The sequence below is a fragment of the Alligator mississippiensis genome, chromosome 1, assembly GCF_030867095.1.
Source record: "Alligator mississippiensis isolate rAllMis1 chromosome 1, rAllMis1, whole genome shotgun sequence".
NCBI classification, from domain to species: Eukaryota; Metazoa; Chordata; order Crocodylia; family Alligatoridae; genus Alligator; species Alligator mississippiensis.
This window is the reverse complement of record NC_081824.1, coordinates 301,293,494-301,313,538: the sequence shown is the minus strand read 5'-3', so window position 1 is coordinate 301,313,538 and position 20,045 is coordinate 301,293,494. Positions and strand designations below refer to the sequence as shown.

At 41.0% G+C, this 20,045-nt stretch overlaps 1 protein-coding gene across 1 annotated transcript; it reads left to right on the top strand.

Annotated features, from left to right (window-relative positions):
* The first annotated feature begins 443 nt into the window (after positions 1–443).
* ICOSLG (inducible T cell costimulator ligand) lies at positions 444–15,957 on the top strand. Its single transcript, XM_006268572.4, has 7 exons — positions 444–779; positions 5,146–5,186; positions 5,663–6,028; positions 8,206–8,487; positions 10,364–10,537; positions 11,985–12,020; positions 13,397–15,957. The coding sequence occupies exons 1-7, from the start codon at positions 766–768 to the stop codon at positions 13,405–13,407; spliced, it is 924 nt and encodes a 307-aa protein (XP_006268634.1). The 5' UTR covers positions 444–765; the 3' UTR covers positions 13,408–15,957.
* Positions 15,958–20,045: the final 4,088 nt, after the last annotated feature.

Genomic DNA, 20,045 nt, shown 5'->3' with positions numbered 1-20,045 from the left:
AATAACTTTGGATATATACACATGATAGAAGCAAACTGTAAATAGAGATTTGAAAGCATAATCCCTTAAATTTTTTAACATAATGTAAGTTATGCATAGGGTAAGGGTCACCAATGCAATTCATGAAATCACTCAACAGCAACTGGAAAATGTCTTCTACGAGTTGGAAAATCGGATTGAATGCTGTATCACAAAAGATGGCAGTTCTGTTGAAGTCTGGAAATATGAACTGTGTTTTATTTAAAACGTAATGGGTTATGCTTTGAGCCGTCATTTGCAGTTGGCTTCTATCGTGTGTACGTCTGAAGTTTATAAAGTCCTTGTGCAACTTCATACTTTAATAACACAGCGCGTGTGTGCATGTATATACACACCTATATATACACAGAGTGGGTGGAGCAGGGATCAAAGGGGGTGCAGCTCCACCTCCACCCCCGTCCAGGGGCCCTGGCGTGAGGCTGCAGGCTCCCGGAAGGAAAGGTTGTGTGTCTTGGGGCAAACGCGTTGTCTCTTTGTCGGCCCACCGAGAGTCTTTGGCCGGTGCCCAGCTGCGCCGGGCTGCGCGGAGACGGCGCTGTGGGAAAGAAGGCTGGAGCCCGGCGGGGCAGCCGCGCTTCACGTCCGGCCGCCGGGGCAGCCGCGAGCCGGGCGCGGAAATCCCCGGCCTCCCACGTAACTGGGGGCGCGGCCGGGAGGGAGGCTTAACCGGCGCGGCCAAGGCAGACACAGCAGTCTGCGGCCGTACACAGCAGCCCTGCTCACGGGATGGCGCGAGCGAGGTGAGCCGGCCCCGGGGTACGCGGGGGGCGATGTGGGGCGGGGGAAGGTGCAGGGCAGGGCAGATGTGGGGGTTGTGGTCCCTGCTTCCACTTGCGCCGCCCTGACACGTCGGGCTGGGAGCGAAGTGGCGGCCGCTGTGCTGTGCGGGCGGGAAGGAAAGCGCTGCAGGTACCCAAGACATGAAGCCCTCTTGGGGAGCAGGCTGCCAAGGAGGCAGCGGGTGAAAATGCCCTTTCAGTACCCCCCTCCAAAAACCCAACCGACCCCCCAAAGTAGCTACGGATTCCCCGCTATCATCACCGCAGCAACAAACCGTCCGATTCATAAACCCAAGGGGCGGCCACGGCCGTGTCCCCTCAGCAGCTCACACGAGGAGAGGTCCGTGGAGGGTGGGTTACAGTCCTTGCCTTTGCCCCAGGAGCAGGTACAGTGGCTACCACAGCCCCGGGTCACACCGCCACCTCTCATTGTTGTTCCTCTGATTTTGTTACCAAATGAAACTGCGTCCTGCTGAATAGGTTTCGTCCAAACCAAAGAACTTGTTCAGTGTTTCCCTTCAGTGGCAAAACCTGAAAACCTTTTTGTCCTTTTGGGTTCTCCAGCCCAAACAGGTGTATATATGCACAGCTCTAGCCAGCAGCACTTCTCTTACTACACCATCTTCCCTGAATGACATGGAAGAGTCAGCAAAGCAAGTGAATGCCAGTCTCCCCTCAGCACTAACTGGAGTCCCTAGGGTCAAGGCGGGGGAAAAAGCACTTTCCTTGGAACTGTTGATCTGTGATGCTCAACATTTTTTGCCTGGTGAACTGGATGGACAGCGCCCAATCCATCCAGGGGCCCGATCCAGTTGATGGGTCTTGTTCCAGCACCCACAGCAAATATGGCAGTGCCCCACCCAGTCATGTGGGGGGGGCAGCAAGCAGCCCCACCTGGTTTGAGCCACACAAGGAAGGGGGCTTATCCCAGCCCCAACCCAGTCCTGCAGTGAGCAAAGATGAGAGGGGGCAGGATCTGATCCTGATACAGCTGCACAGAAGGAAGGGGGAATAGCCATCCCCAATCTAACTGCACAGGCAGAAAGGGCATGGTGTGGCTCTGACCCATGGCATACAGCTTGGGAATTTGGCATCCAGGGAGGGTATTAACTGCCACTGCTCCCCTGCTGCCAAATTTACCAACCCAAGGAGAGCTCCATGTGCCAGATGCCATGGCTCCATGGGTCACAACTGGCCCATGAGCTAGAGATTGAGCACTCCTGCTATAGATGAAGAACTCAGCTGATGAATTGCATGCAGCAGCACCTTGTTACTGCATCCAGATCTGGACTTCCCAAAGTCTTCTAAAGGTAGATTTTACAAACCTCATCATTTGGGGCATCTCTCTGAGAGGCTGCAGCCTTTGTGGGTTTGGTCGATTCAATAAGAGTGTTTTATCTGCCTTCTGAATTCCGAGAACACTTACTGAAGATTCAAATGCTATCAAAGCCATATTCTGCCCCTGTGTGCCTGCATAAAGGCCATTCCTACTGAATTAACTTTTTCCCATAACCCAAATTTGGTTTAGGAGACACCAGAAAAACTTCAGCAATCATATCACAGTTTAATATAACAATATTTTGGAAGATACTAGAAAATAATGGGGGGAAATTTCATTAACGAGCAAAAAGATTTAGGGAAATTGAATTCTGTATGACACATAGAAGGTAATAGATACTGTTGCAAAGGGAGCTGTTCTTAAAAGTTAAGGCATAAATCAAATCCATATACCTTGACTAAATTGAACTGTGAGAAGTTGCTTTTCTAAGTGCATCAAAAAATAAAAGTACACTTCCTTCAACTGCATCAAATCTACTGCTGAGCAGAAGGTAAAAATCGTGCATGTAAACTTTAAGATGTGAGTGGGATTGATTATCTCACCAGATGAGTATGTGTAAAAGAGGAAGTACAACTTTCTTCTCTCTCTCAAAACTGCTGCCAAAAAAAAAAAAAGGTTTGGCGGGGAGAGATGGGGGAATAAATGGGGAAAAATATTTCAAAACAGACCAAGGGACTAAGATGAATCATACTTTAATAATGGAAGTCTTTTTTTTGTATTTCATTGGGAGGAGGAATGGACTCCTAAGGGGTAGACTCTGAAGTCAGTAGCAGTAGGAATTTTCCCTTCTGCCCTAGCTTGCTGCTCAGTGCCAGAACCTCTCTCTCTCTGTGCAGAAGTTGTAGACCACTGTAGTTTCCAGAGCAGTGCAAGTTCCTCCATTTAGGGACAGTGGTCACCTCCTGGACCTGTGTAATCTAAATTCTAGACTGAGACACCAACAATATCTTTGTATCTACACCTGCACATTGTTCTAATTAACTAGCAGGAACAACAACAAATGCAAGTGCAGCTCTCATTAAATACCAGCAATAGGTTCCTGAGGGGAATTCCCCAAAAGGGCAAGTGGAAAACAAAGCAAATCAAGTATTGTTCTCCAATTGAGTAAAAGAAACAAAGAAAAAAAAAGTTAGTTGGACCCATTGTGTAAGATAGGAAAAGCCACAGGATTTTAAAATAGCACCAAGGTAAATATTAAAGGAAATGATTCTAGAGACTAGCACAGTGAGATCCTTGAGTTAGGCTCATACACACTGGCAGCGTGAATATAAATGGACAGAATACAGGCATCAGGTGTCTGTTTCAGGTTGGTTAGAAATAATAATTTTAGACAAAACTAGTAAGCCATTTCAATGCATGTGACTAAAGAAGCAACACGTTCTTTTGCCTATGTAAAAAAAATCTTGTAACTTATTTGAACAGTCTTAACACCCTCATGCTGTGGAGCAGGGACTTGGAATTTAGCATGGAATGAGGGAGGATGGGGCCTTTGTGCATCAAGAATATGCCTTATGCCTCCAGGAAAATATACTTTAATTTGCCTGAGTTAAAAGCCTTTGAGGAAAAAAATACAGGTTGCACAAGTTCAGTAAAAACTTCTTCAGATTTAGCACTGGATTGCCCAACAATTCCATCATTATTGCTCACAAATTAATGTGAAATCAGTAGACTCTGTTTAACAAGCACTCCAAAAAACTGATGCTAGTTGTCTCAATTAGGACATGTAAAATTTGTTATTACTTTTGACCTTCCTTCTCTATGTCCCAGCTTCACATCTGGGAAGTGAGATAATGCAGTCCGCACTTCACTGGGATAGTGTGAGGATAAGTTAATATCAGATCCTGTGGAAATAAGCATCAAAGAAAGCTCACAAGGGAATGAGTGATTCTGTCTTCAGATTTGGTTTAAATAGTATGCAGTAATTAAAGGCCTGCAACCATAGTTCAGTCCTGACCAACAGGAGTTTCGGTAGATGTATAAAAACTTTCAAGTATAATACATTACCCCTCTGAGGAGATACTAATGAAGGCATTATGCCAAGGGCAAAGGACAATTCCTCCCTTTCAAATGGCACTGGCCCAAACTGGTAGACTGTAGAGTTGCAATATGGTTGTGCATAGAAAGGCTGATTTAAAATGGTTTTTGGAGGTTCATTATTGGTTTCCATACCCCTCATCCTCCTCCTAAATCCTGCAGAATGAAGTCATGATAATTAAAGCACCCAGGCTCTACAGATGGATAGAGCTGAAAAAACTGGGACTTGCTGAAACATTCCTAAACTAGTTTTTCTCGCAATAGCTGACATCTGTCCAATTCCTGTGTTGCTTTGTTGTTCAGGCATGTGACTGTTTCAAACTCATTCCGCTAAAGCTTTTAAACTCCTCTCCCCAACTCTCTCATTTCCTATATATTTGCAGATTTTATTTACCTTATTTTTTCACAAATCATACTTGCCTTTCTACCTAAAATTAATTATTGAAAATTGTGTCTTAAGTAAGGAAATTTATTCTGAACAGTTTGGTTAAAGTTAATTGTTCTTTCTTTGGTTAAAGAAAATTATTCTTCTTTTTTCTGCCTTCTCAAAACAAGGCATGTGTCTTATTTGAGCATATGTGATATGCAAATAAATGGTTAAATAAATATAATTTCTCACACACACACACACACACACACACACACACATCACATCAAAATATTTTATCAACCTGCCACATATGGTTCCTGTCCTTTGTTAAATCAGAGGTAGAACTAATTGGCAGGCCTTTCGCTCTCATTCTAGTATAATATATTATGCTTGTACTTATTGCCTTTTTTCCTGAAAAAAGATACAGAAGTGCAGGTACTTATTTTGTGTCTACATGATACCAGTGTCCAATTGCTCCACTTCTGCTCTTAAGTTATCACTCTAAAAAGTATTATATGATGTAGTGTGCACAACATTAATGATATATGATTTCATTATATTATGTTGTCTTCTTTTTATTTTAGCTCTGGAGTTTTACTTCTGTTTCTCTATGTTCTGAGAACTGGTAAGTCAAGAAAATGTTATGTTCATTATAATCAAGTTTAATATAAGCCTCTGAATATGCAGAGTATGTTATGTGTACAAAATAAAATCTAAACTGTAGTGTTGCAACAGCTGTCCTAGGGCTTCCTCAGTATAAGGCTTTTGTAAGATTTGTATTCAATATCACCCCCAAAAAATTGTGGACCCAAAACTAAATTATTTCCTCAAGGTCAGGAAATTTGTGGCAGAGAAGAGAATAGATCCTTTCTCACAATCCCTGGATTGCCCTCTTGCTCATCTTTGATGGAACTAAAATCAGTATAGTCATAAAGAAAAAATAATATTCATTTACTTATAAGCAATTATCTTGCTTTGACAATATAAGTATTATATTTCATATCATCTGGTATACAGGATACTTGAAAGCAGCAACTTAATTTACTAGATTGGGAATTTTGTAACTTTTGTTTCCCCTCTCTCACTTTTATGCCTCTATAGTTATTGCAGTGGAAGAGAACGAAGTCACCAGTATTGTTGGAAACACAGCTGAATTGCATTGCATCTATTCAAAGGAAAATATAGACTTAAGTCAGCTACGAATTTATTGGCAAATAGCTGATGATCTGAAAACATGTCCAGTAGTACATGCATTAATTCTTGGTGAAGACAATCAAAGTGACCAGTGCAACAATTTTAAAGACAGGACTCGCTTACTGAAGGATAAACTTGAAGATGGCGATTTTTCCCTGCTACTGTTAAATATCACCCCAAGAGATGAACACACATACAGATGCATAGTGCAGAAGAAGATGGACAAAGTTTTCAAGGTCGACTATGATACGGCTGTGGTTCTCAGGGTAGCAGGTAAGGAATGGAATGCTAAAAAAACCCAAGATTTACATAGATACCACGGAAGGGCCATTTATTATATAGCACATTAAAGATGAACTCTTCCTAGGCCCCAGATGTTGGTAGTGGTACCACTACATAAACTTTGTTCCTTAGAAGAATCCAAGCTTTTTAACTCGAATGTTGTATTGCTTGGGCTACAAACAAGCATCACATTTGTCCCAGAATAAACCATTTTGTCCTGGGACAAAAATGCAATCATTCAGATGTCCATGCCCATTGTCCTGGGATAAATCCAAAAAAGTTTGCAAGAGTGATGTCCCCGAATATTTCTGTTTCAGGACAAACACAGGCACAACTTGTCTAGGGACAAATATAACATCTGCTCCCTGCCAAGAAGCTATGTAAAACAAATAAGAAAAAAATACACATCCATAGTTCTCCACCTTTGAAGTACAAGCTTTTTGGCTTTTCCTTCCCTAAAATCTTCATGTGAGGGAATGCAGAAAGCTTAGGATAGTTGCACAAAATTTCTGCAAGGTTAGTAGAAAAATCTGTTTCAAACTGGTATCTTGGCCAAGTGCCAGCTGCAGGTATTGATATTTATCATCAGAGGACTATTCTCTTTAGTGACCTTCCAAAGCCAGATAATACCACCTGTGGCATGGCCAGCTCACCTGCTTCCCAACCCTCTTCTCAGAGCCAGTTGTGATACAAAACAGTGTATGTTGGGGTGGAGAGTAAAAAAAAAAAAAAAAAAAAAAAAAAAAAAAAATTCCTTTCTGAATCAGTTGCAAAAACTTTACGGAAATCCATTTTAATAAGGATATGGGTAGGAGAAAATTCCAGTGCATATACAGAAAGAGCCCAAAGTAATGATCTTCAGTTGTCTTTTTACTTTATGATAACTGCAAGTTTGTAACCAAATAAAACAAAAAATAATATGCCCTACTTTGGGATTTTGACTTGCTACTGATACATAACTTTGTAAACTTTATACTGTAATGAATCATTACAGCAGATTTGCCTTCATTATTTAGTAGCTTTACTGCGATGCATTTCCCTTAGCTCCTAACCAAAGTAAGAAGGTTTTATTTTTTTAAAAAGCCCCCAATTATAAATGTCCCTAATCCTACTGTGATACATGTGAAAAGACACCTCTCTCTAAGCAGAGCCTTACTGATTTCAGTTGGGCTTTACTGAAGTTAGTAGAGCTCTGTTGAGGTTGCAGAATCAGGACTTCGAACAGTAAAATTGAAAATTAAATCTCTATCCATCCAATTTCTTTCCCTCTGCACTTCCTGATTCTCTCCTAAATCCTGGTTCTTAGTGTGCAGTACCTGTCATCTAAAAGATAGAATTATCCAGATGGAAAATACTTACTGAAATGAAGACATTTTGGAAGCACAGTGGGAATTTATTTGTAAAGAGTTGTTTGTAACATATTGCAATGCTTCATTTGTTAATCCAATCAATGCTTAATTATACACAGTCATGTATTGCAAAAATAACTCATGGGGAAGCAGTAACTAACATGGAACAAAAGCCATTGGTTCAAAATTCCTTTAAAAAATAGACTTTAGGGAAGTGTGCAGAAAGTCTGGATTGTTCCCCCTAGATCTGCACAAAAGAGATGTGCCAAATCCACATAACCAGGCAGTAACCTGCAGAAACCTATTTATCTGTGTGTAATGGAACTGCACTACCAGTGAGCTGGAGCAGGGAGCTGGGATGAGGGGGCAGTAGGATGTGGATGGGCCTGGCCTCTAGCAGTTCTTCGAGTTCAAAGCTGGGTCTTCCTTTGTACAGCTCTGTGTGTCCCTCTCCACCTGACCACACAATGCTGGAGAGCTCCACAAGGAGAGCTGTTAGGGCCTGGAACCAATGATCTATAAGGTCCCTTTCCAGCCCCTAACATCTATGAAACTCCTTGGAGACGCATCTCAATTATCTGCATGGTGGTGGAGTAGTTCGAGTTAGCTCTGAATCCTATTGTAAATGCTATTGAAATGTTTTGTCTTGCCTTCTTCCCCCGTCAATAATACCTTCAACTTAGTGTCCATACAGACAGATATGAAGGTCCAAGTTATGAAGAGTTTAAAATCCTCACAACCTGTGCTCTAGAATTTGCGTCACATCTTTGTCTTTGTAAAAGATAAATTATAAAGTGCTGATGAGTATTTCCTTTTCAGCAAATTACAGCCAACCAGTGCTACATGGACCAACAGAAAGCAGACCAAACATTGAGGAAGAGATTACATTTACTTGCAAGTCTAGCGGAGGCTATCCAGAACCAAAAGTTTATTGGACAAATGAAGACAACATCTCCCTCCCTGAACCAAATATGACAGTCATCCAGGACCCTGATGGCACATACAGCGTTTTCAGCACACTGAAGATTAAATCAACTTCTAAGATGAAAATAGGATGTTCCATAGAAAATAGGGTACTACAGCAAAATCTAACTACACCCAGTAAGATATTTAATAATATTTTGCATGCAAGAAATGTATACACACATATGTATAAGCATATACACACATAGGTATATTCATTTTCAATAAGAAGCAAACTTATTAACATGATAATCTAAACTAGCCTGTGATCATCTGGGCTACTAAAATTATTTTGTTTTTATAGCCTGAGTTGGTATAGAATTAAAGTATTTCTGTGTCATCACTATTTTCTTTAAATGCAGCTAAATGCCCCTTCAAGTATTTTGAACCATCCCAATTGTAGAAGCTCTTGGTCTCTCTGGCATATTTTGGAGTCACTCTGGGTTTTTTGCCTTCAGCTCCCACAAAACCCAAACAGACAGAGTTGAAACATGATAGATGGTTGCCAAACCAAGAACATTTGAGGAAGCTTTAGAATGTGTTTCTCTAGCCCATATTAAGATTCTACCATGTTTTACAACCACTTTCAGATTTGTTCCTTCTGTGGCTGATTTTGAAGTGATGTGTTCAATCCCTAAACCTCATGACCATACAAACATACACCATTTAAATTAAGTCTGTAAGAGAAGTCCAGTCATATTCAGCCAAAAGAACAATAAATCATAGATCACGTAGATGATGGACTATTTATGGCAAATGGAAGCATTTAGCAATAAGAAGAATAATTAGCTGTTTAGTATCTCACAAAACAGGAAAACAAGTGGCAGTGCGAGAGTACAAGATGAGCTGTCCGTGAGAAGGTGGGGAGAGAATACAATCTTTGTTGCACGAGGGACCAGAAATCACTGCAGCCTCCTTTTAGCCCCCCTGTCCTACTACACCCAGTGGGCCATCTTCAATACCTGCCCTTTTAAAGGCAAAGGGCAGCAGCAGCCAATCTGTTCATCCTAGCAGGTCCCATGAGGAAAGGATGGCACTTCTTATAGCATCCTTCTGTCGCAGATTTTGGACCGCATTCAACAAAGTACCCATTATTAACCAGAATCCCAGAGACAGCCCTAGATTTAAAAGCGTTGGGAGTTAAAAATGGGAATAATTATTGTCATCTCCTAAAGAAAACAACTTTTTGCACTGAAGATGCCTTAAAACAGAATTGTCCAAGATCTGGTCCATGAGCTGCATCCAGGCCATGAAGCTGTGTCATCTGGGCTGGGGGCTGGCCACCAGGCCAGGAATTTGGCAGCAGGGCAAGTGAGAGAACTGCTGCCAAATTAACTGCTGCAGTTCTCAGAGCTAAAGCAGCCACTACTTGTCTCACTGCCATATTTTCAACCCACAGCCTCTTTGCCATTGCTTGACCCACCACCAAATTTCCAGTCCTGCAGGCAGCCCCATGGGCCAGGTGACATACCCCCAGCTCCAGATCTGGCTAGATGAATTTTGACAACTCTGCTTTAAAATTTTGGATGTGAGTTTCATTACAGCTACAGGAAATTACTACCACCAAGGATCTCATCTTCATTTGTGTTGGGAGAGAGGGTGGGAGGGGGTGAGTAATTCAAAGTACACAGATTACTCAAACAAAATCTTCAAAAACTAGTTCAGTAGTTTCCTGCTTCAGAAGAGCAAACCCAAAATAGCAATCAGTTTTGGCAGGGTTAGCAATTTTTTTGTCCCTTTTAAGATGATAATCCTGCATGTATTTTATAGAAGTTACATGACTAGTACCTTCTAAAGAAGGAAAATTTGTTCCTATTATTGTAATAATAGTAATAATTTTAAAAATCAACCACTTGGGAAGAAATTTTGCATTGTTAAAAACCACCAGAGGGGACTGGGACCAAAGCTGCATGTATGAGTGGCATACTAGCCTAGAGACATTATTGTTGTTTATCAAATGGGATTGAAGTTTGATAATTTACTACTTTCTGCATTTTTTTTAATTCCATTTCAGATTTTGAGAAGATAAACCAAAACCAAAAAGAAATAAATGAGCCTGACCCCAGTCCAAATAAACCAGACGCTAAAGTTATAAGCATTGTCATTATTGGCACGTTGATAGCTGCACTAGTTGGTTTAACTTGCTTGCTTTGGAAAAGGAAGTCCTGGCGACAGGCATCGTATACAGGTAACTAAACCACTAATCTGTTTGGTCAAATCTGAATAATTCTCTTTCATTTGCTAAAACTCTGCAAGTCGCACAGGTTGTCATTCATTTATAACAAAGAGCTCTCTATTTTTTAGTGGAACCAATTCGTAAAAAGTGCCAAATTAACAAATCTTCTCATCTATTTAGTTCTTGCCTCTCTGTAAGATTATCCATGGGAAAGCTGTCATGATGATATGGTGAAGTGGAGTAGCATTAGGTGGACAGTATTTCATTATGAACTATGCTGAGCTTGCCAACTCATTTAACTGAGAATAAATCAAACCAAAATTAAAAGTCAGTCTTGGTAGGATTAGAATCAGTGACTCAGATTCAAGTTTCTAGATCCTAATACAGGTTTCCAAAACAACCAGTTTCATACAGTATCCTAAGCTAGCAGCAGTCATTTCTGACTGTAATTGCGCAGCCACACACAATTGCTTGTATTTCTGTAGTTGCCCCTATGTGAGCCTATCACCATTTTACAACATAGAATAAAAATAGCTCCAGTAGTGATCTTGAGATCTAGACAGTATATATGCTGGCATTAGTGTATATATCAGAAATACATGGTAAAGATATTTGTGACACTCATAGCCAAAATTGTAGATATGCAAGGGAGAGCATGTGAGAGAGGGAATACAGAGAGCCTTCCCTCTTCTGCTTGGGTAGGACCTAGACATGGTTTCAATCCAGATAAGAACTTTTTCTGGCAAGCATCATTATGTATTTGAAGGGGATGGAGGAGAAAGAAGGGACCTGGCTCTGCCTCATTCTGTCACAACTGAACTTATTCAGAGTTTTCAGTTTCTATAAAGGCACAAGACTTATCAGTGCCTTCCATAGGAAATGACTCAAAGGCACTTCGCCCCTTGGTGCAGAGCTGCAACTAAAAGCCATGAAGCCTTACTGAAGCATAGGGACTCTCTTTCCCCATTCTCATCATCTAAACTTTAGGAAATATTAGCAATATTAGCCAACTAAGGCCAGGAGGAATTGACAAGCCAGAGGGTCCCTGGCCCAATAATTTTGTACCGCAAGAAGATGTGTGATGTTTAGAGAAAAGTCGTAAACTAGTTATGACAGAGAAGCTATTGGACAGGAAATTTGCAGAGTCTTTATATGCATTTGTAGAATAGTCTTAATACATTCATGCTGATGAGGCTAGGAGGGCAACACACTGAGACTTCTGCTAGCTGTGTGATATTTCGCTTGCTTTCCTGTCACCCCATCCTCCTCTTCCATTGGTTTTGCCCACCTGTTGCATCTTGTCATAACGTAGACTGTAAGCAGGGACTGTCTTTCTACTGTTTGCCTGCCTAACTCCCTGGAGTGTTGGTCCTTGACAGATGCTCCTCAGTTCTCCTGAAGCTCAGATAAGAGGGAAGAGATGCCTCACATACCTAAAATGCTGTATTTCTTTTAACAGATGTCCAACAAAATGAAGAAGGAACACAGCGCGATGGTAAGTAGTAAAAGATCAGACATACCATTACCATAGACACCTCCAGAACTACTCAGCTTCAGAGCTTCAATTCCCTACAAAACCTTTGAATATTCATTTTTAAATCTGTACAGGATTAAACATCTGAATAATGTACAGATTTACATTTTTTCTTAAATTGATAGTAATACCACCTGTGCTACACCTACAGAGTTGGCAGAATTATAGCAAAGCTGGTTGGAACTAAAGTACAAAGATTTGCAACATAGAAAATATATGCTGCTGGAACAGCACACAGACACCTACCACCATACATACGTGTGACTTGACCTATCACACCATAAAGTGCTTTGCTTTATATTTCTGAAAAATATGAACCAGCTCATCAGGTCAGATATTCTCCCAGGCCAGCTGGACCAGCTGTGTTTGTTTAATATTGACAGGCATTAAGCTATTTCCTGTTTAGTATCCATTTCAAAATAATGGGTTTTCTCCTTCAGATAGCAATAAATCAATTATGTAATATAAGCAGTCTACTTAGAGTCAACTTTGTCCTCTCCTCCTGGCAAGTGCTCTCATTAAACTCCAGGACCTGGTCAATAAGTGAAAAATGACTTTCACCACACTAACCCCATTAATGCCAGCAACAAGAAATATTTCTATTATTTTTTTTTATTAAAACAGAGACCTCCTGCCCTAAAGTTTGAATCCCCTCTATTCACTTTGCAGCACCAGCTGCAGTAAGAAAGGTGGTACAACATCTGCTACAGGGTTCAGGGCTATCTCAAGCTCTTCCTAGGCTGAGCTGATGCCCCTGTGCCTGGATCTGCCAAATCCACCATTGTGTATCCAAGAAGCCCTAGCTCTAGGTTTTCAGTGTAGATGCATAATGCAGATGAAACACTCAAGTGAAACAACAATATGGGCAGAGAAGACTGTCAATTCCACTTTTTGGTGTTAAAGCAAAACATGTCTGCTTTAGCAATTTAATTTTCATCTTTGAGGACAGTAACCCATGAATGACATGAAGATAAGAGTCTTGGTTACACTGTAACAGAAAAGAATTGTGAAAGGCTTTTTCTTTCCATTTAAGAGAAGGCTGAAACTAAACAAGGGCAATGTAGGTCTCTGTTTGGGGGAGGAAGGAGGGAGGGACGTTTCATGTTTGTAGGCAGGGATGCAGATTAAGGCTTTGACTCTCTGGTGGGATGTGCACCAGTTGGCACCACTGAAATCCTAAGGCTCAATGCAAGTTCAGGAACTCACCCATGGGATTCAGTTGTAACATCACCTGAATAGAACCATAACTTCTATCATCCTGTTCCATTCACCAGTGATGTAAATTAAAAATGCATTAATAGTTTTGTAATAAAGATAATTTTATCTTGTCTTTGAAGCACCTGTGTAAGCAGAAAAGATTGAAACAACTTGAGTGACCAGTGATGTGTCAAGGAAAGCACCATTACTACCTTGAAGCCATGGATGATAGCATCACCTGAAATATGAGTGTCACATTGTTTCCTTAGTGTGGACTAGCAGTGATGGCAAAAGACATCTTCAGTGGAAAAGACAATGAAATCCACCTGCTTTTGTTCTGCCACTTTTAATCAACTGTAGCATGAAAACATTAATTAATCATTGCAAACAGTCCTTGGAGATGACTAGAGTTTCAAGCACGTGTTGGTGAAAGGAACAGTGTTGACACACAGGAATTGGTGCCAAAATGGTGGGAAAAAAAAATCAATAACAACCGACCATTTATATAATCTGTCTCAGAGTTCCTTGTGAACAGAAGCAGCCATGTTCAGCAATGCTGAAGTTCTCCCTGTCCCTCATAAACTTCTCAAAATGACTACTGACCAGGAAGAGTGGCAGCTTGGAACAGTAAAAACTGTAAGACTTGTATAAAAGCAAACTCTGTTGCCTCTTCTGTTTTCACCGTTTCTTTGGTGCCTCCTCTCCCAACTTCATTGTTTGCATGTGGTTCTGTACACAAATATGCAAAAAGCTTCCAGCTTCTGCATGCAGGGCCAGAGTTTGCTGTACCTTAGGAAGCCTTTTTTAAATTATAAGAAATGTTTGCACTCTGTTTTAGAGAGAATTCTGTCAAAAAGGGAGTTTTCCAGTTGACTGAGCACAGATATCTCACCTGCTTCACAAGAGTTCAGACGAGCAGTGCTAAAGGAATACCATATTTGTTGCATTGATGTCAGCAGTTGTCTGTGCAGATGGGACCCTACAGATGGGACAGAAATCTCAAGCACGGCTGTCTTCCCTTTGGTCCTGTCAAGATCCAACCACTTTCATATTGGATTCTAGGACACTGGAGAGTTAAAATAGACTCTTTCTTCCCTTCCTCCTCCCCCCCCAAAAAATCCAGAAGTGCAAAAAATATTGCATTGGCCATTGATATAGCACAAATATTAATGACCAAAATAAGCGAGTGGAGAAGATCAAAAAGGATGCATTGACTTGTGTTGTGCTGAATCCATAAGGCAGAAGTTGATCGTATGACCCCTGTAATGCTGCTAGGATCAGGGGATCTTCCAAGTGCAGGATGCAAAAAGGCTTTAAGGTTTTGAAGAAAGAGTCTTTTCTACAACTTAGTTCATTTGGTTAGGGCAGTTCTTGCCATCCTTACTTTTCACAAAGCCTTTATATCTATTTTCACTAGCAGTCTATGATATTTGCTAGTCTGTTTTGTACCACCTTTGCCACCTGAATGAAGTCAACCCAGACTTGTTTTGTCCAGGCTCCTATCAGGATACAGCAGATCAGCACTCTGGTTTTTCAGCTTAAAAGCAGACTTCACCTTCCAATTAAAAATGAAAGCATGAGTGATGATCAAATTCCATCACTGTGAATATTATAAAAATGCTCAATGATTGTATGATGAGTAGTTTCTATTGAAGCAATACCCAAAACTAGAATAGTGCAATAACTGCAAGTTAAAACAGCTCTGGTCTGCTCTGTATGTACTGAAGCCACAATTTAGCAGTCACTTCAGTGCAAATGAGGCTTATTCCAACCCTGTTAAAATCTGAGTTTTTGTAAGACATTCTGTGCTGAAATGACAGTGGGAAGAACAAAGGTTTTATGTATTATAAAAAAAAAAAAACAGTAATTTTTTTAAATTGACCTTGTGTATGAACTGTGAGGAAAGTGTAATGTGTATCTTCTGCCTAAGGTACATGAGTAAGTCTGACACATTTATGACTAGATAAAAAATGCTTTCATTTTGCCACCCACCTCTCAGATTACAATATATCCTCATGCCTGGGGTTGTGGACCCAGTCTCAGTATTTTGCAGATGAGACTATAAGAGTGCCTTAAACTACTTTTGCTCTTATACCTTAAAGTAGACATTGGGTATTTTCAGCAATCCATGGTCTATTTATGTTCCATTTTACTGACTTCTAAATATAATGTGTTTGATAAAAACTGTAGCCTTGCACTAGACTCCCTAAAATGTGAATCATATCTATGCTTCTGTGGAATACATTATTTTCTTAATGGTTCAGACAGTTGGTTTGTGTTTTTGTTTTTTTAACATCAGCCCCCATAGTGCGATTTTTGACATATGTGTGTACCAATTCTAATTGCAGTTTTCCTCTATAGTCCTTGGTCACAACAAGCTACACCTTGTATTTGGGGATGTAAGGAATGAACAAGGCACTGCTCCTGGAATGCATTGTTAAGCTACTTCAGACTATTTAATTCTATTTGATTACTTTGCAACTTGTAAGAGGTACACCAGAATGTGACAGCTTGCTCTCAGTCGATTTTGCTCTTGATCTTTGTTTGGTTCTGGATTATGTCTTATTTTTACAAGGCAAATCCCAGGCTATAGTTGTCTGTTACGATCTAAAAGACTAGGAAGACTGGCAACCTCTACCAACATTGTTTTTGTTGTCCATGTCTACGTTTCAAATAAAACATACTTTGGTTCTGACTGTCATATTTAGCCAAAAGTCAGCATCTGAAAGACAAGTGTTTCAATTTCTAATGGGCTCTAATAGAGCAACAGGCTCACCTGTTTCTGTTTTCAAAACCACTCCACAAAAGTACTTTCATAAAGCAGTATTAAGTCACCAGGCATGGAGTGATCAAGACAGTGCAGACACAACAAAGCTTCCTCTATTATCCATAAGAAGCAAGCTTAAAATAAGAATTTAATTTTAACTCCATGTTACAAGCAGGTTTCTGTCTAATGTTGAAATCATTTGACTGAGGATCAGTGAATAAGAAACGCAAGAAATTCTCACCTGAAGCAGCTCATAAAATTTATTCTAAGAAACTGTTTCCATTTCACAGAAAATGAAAGGGTTTTATTGTGGGCTGACTGGTAAACCACAACTGGAAAGCCCCTTGAGAAAGTGAGCATTGCTACTCAGTGGTCCAAATCCATCCTTCCTCTAGTCAAATTCATTATTTGACTGTTTACCTATAGATCTGAAATAATTTTTGAGTTAAAAAGATCTTTTTCTTCATCCCCCTTTCACAACCAAGTGTCTAAAGATTGTCAGTAACTATATGCAGCATGTCAGAAGGATTAGAGTTTGTTTTTCCATTGTAAATCCTCTGTGTACTTGTGCTTGATGTTGCAACAGAACTTCACTAATTTCACAGGGTGCAGGATCAAACCATTGTGCAGAGTGTTTCATCAGAAACTCTTAAAAGCACTGAACATCATACCCATTTTGTAACAAATATCTATCACTGCATTTGTGTTCTTTTAACTTAAATATCCGATCTACTCCATATCCAGTTACAGAAGGATATATAAATGTAAATGGCTGTAGGAGTTCTGGTTGTAGCTATGCTAAGCTACAGTAAGCAAAAAGTGCCAAAAAGAAGCTTGGGAAAACAGGCCTCATGATGGCTGGATGACCTGATAAGAAAGTAAACATACTAATGAGCAAAGAAACACCTATTCAAAGAAGGGAATAAGAAAAGAGTGGGTGGAAAAAACTCAAGGACAAATATAAAAAAGTAACAACTCATCAATGAGGCCTCTGTAACAAAAAAATGAAATGTAGGTATGTAAACTTTGCAAAAAAAAAAACACATTAGAGATGAACATCTCAACAGAGAGAGGGGGGTAAGAATTGATGGGATGGGGGAGGAGGCACTCAGGGCACTGATAGAAGTGATGTTTTGTTGGGTGATCAGCCCTTGAAAGTGCTCTACAGCCATGCCCTGGCAGAAGCACACAGCTGCAGAGCACTTTAAAAGTGCCCAGTTGTGCAGTGCAGCCCAGTCCTGCCCCTGGTGCTATCTGCAGAATGGGAGAAGGAGGGAGCTGCAAATTGGGGTTTGCCCAGCCTGTGCTGGGTGGATTGGAGCCCCCTGTCTTGGGGCACCCATGGGTGGCTCCAATCTACCGCCCCCCAGCACAGGCTGGACAAACCTCAGTCTGCAGCTCCCTCCCTATTTCTTCTCCCCCTCCCATCCTGCAGACGGCACTGGAACTGAGGATGGGGGGCAGGGCTAGTGGAAAAGCTGTAGCTAGGCAGCCTGTCAACTGGATCAGCTCCAAAGTGGAGTTTAATACCCCTCCCCACCAAACAGTGAATGTCTAATGGGGGAAGGGGAGGGTGTTACTGTAACTCATAGTGCTTATGAAGCACAATGAGTTATAGCAGAGAACTGCATATCTGTCAGCACCTTCAAGGTATAAATATAGGCACTATGAAATTTGTCTTGCATAGCTTTGAAACCCTTTGCAAGCATTTGAAGAGCAGCTCCCATGTAAAGTAGTACTGTTGCATAGCACTGTTGGCTCTGATCGCACAAAGCACATATCAGTGTAAACAATTCAAACTTTTTCCATTAATCACATGCTCAACAGTTTTGCTGGAGCAGAGACTTAGTTACCTACTTTAGGCCCTATTCCACCAGTTCTGCAGTAGTGCGCCTTCATGTCTGTACAGAGCCCAACTATGTTCTGAACTACCGAAAAGACAGTATATATATTTACTCTTTATCATAGTGTCCAAGCACCTTGCTCTCTTTAATGTAGTCTCCTAAGCAATTAGAGCATCCTCTAATCCCCTTTCACAGTCATAGAAATAAAGCACAGAATGCAACAGTAGCAGAGCAAGCACTTGAACCCAGGCCACTTGAGCATCTATACATGTGCTCCAGGGTGAAGCGTGTGTGTGTGGGGGGGGACAGCACTTCAACTAGAGTGGTTCAGAGCCACTCTAGTTAAAGTGACCCCAGGGTCATGTGTATTCAGCATCCCAAGCTTCAAAATGGCAGCGGGGGTGCTGCAACTAAAGCTCATTCAATGAGGTTTAGTTAAAAGCACTCCCACCACCATTTTGAAATGCAGGGATGCTGAATACACATGAGGCAGAAGTTGCTGGAGCAGCATGACTCTATTAATCAAGTCTGCTCTGACATGTGCTAATTAGCACATGTTGGAGCAGAGCTCTCTCATGTGTATAGGTGCCCCTGAAGCCCCAAACTAGTGCTGAACCACTGAAATATCCTCTCTCTCTGTTTGGACAGGAAAGCAAGAGAGGCATTTCATCAGAAGCTACAAGTCAACACAGTATTGCCAAAAAAGGGGGGTGGGGTTATGCTGCCAAAGAAACTATACTGATCTCTCATTAAATAAAACACTGCTGTGGTTTAAGAAAAGAAAGAAAATACACACACATACCCCCTGTGTAGGATGTGTACACACTCACACTCTTTCATAAATCTCTCTTCCCCTCCCATTGGGTGTGTGTGCATGTATACAGATGCACACACTTCAGGCTGTGGCTTAACTGTATAGTTACTGAAGCTGGATAGGAAATTTTTTTTTCCATCCTGTGAAAATTTTTGAAATTTCAAAAATATTCTTATTCTTCATTGGACATACTAAAGCCTTTCAAATTTTAATGCAAACTAAAGAAAGGTGATTCCCTCCTTCCCCCCTCACGCACCCCCTCCCCTGGTTAGGGTACTTGTGGAATGTGGGGAGATTCAATAGACGAGAGACAAATTTGCATCTCCCATACCCCAACTCAAAAACCAACAGGCCATTGGATAGTCTGGTGCAAGTCCCTCTTTCCACTCCAGAAATTCCTTTGTAGGTTCAAGAAATTCTCTCTCAACAAAAGTAATCAGAACTACTACTTGGCCCACAAACAAGAGGAGGTTGTTTAAACAAATTTTCTGGCAGAAAAAAAATAAACATTTTGCTTTAGCCAGCTGTAAATATAAGAGTGTTCATATCTAAAACTTTTCTGGAGTACAAGAATAAAAGGGACCGTGCATGACATCACTTGGTTTGGCCAGCTGGGTTGTCTGTTTGTTCTGTTTTGGTTGGCTTGGGTTTGTTTCTTGTTTTGTTTTTGGTTTGTTTGGGTTTTTTGGGGGGGTGGGAGGGGTTAGGGGGGGAAGTTAATACAGCCTTTAAAAATGTCACCCAGCTACCAGTGCATTGAGCCCAGTAACTTGTGTTCAGCTGATGCAAGACTTGCAGAGAGCCATCCAATCTTGATTTAGAGACCCCCCCCTCCGAGGTACAGCTTTTCTCTTGACACATTGTTCCAATGGCCCATCAGTGTCTCTCATAAACATTTTGGTCTATTTTCTCATGTGAATTTGCCATTGGTACCATTCACCAGCCATTGGTTCTTTTTATGCTGTTATTTCTGTATCACAGAGCCCTTTAGCATCCACTATATTCTCCTTAAACAGGCACTTACATGCTGTAACCACATCACTGCTCATTCTGTTTTCTGGATGTTAACCAGATGAAGATCTTTAAGCCCCCCTGTAAGACTTTTTTTTGCCCAGCCCTTGAAACAATTTTGTGGGTTTTTTTGTGGGTTTTTTTTTTAAACACACTTTCCCCAGAATTTCCCAACATCCATTTGGAGATCAAAACTGGGTGTAGTCTTCTAATACCACTCTCACCAATACCATAGGCAAGATAAAAGCAGAACCCTTCCCATGGTCACAACACCCTCATTAATCCAAGGATAGCATTATCCCCTCTTGGATACAGCATTTCCTGGAGGTTTGTGTTCAGCAATCCATCTATTA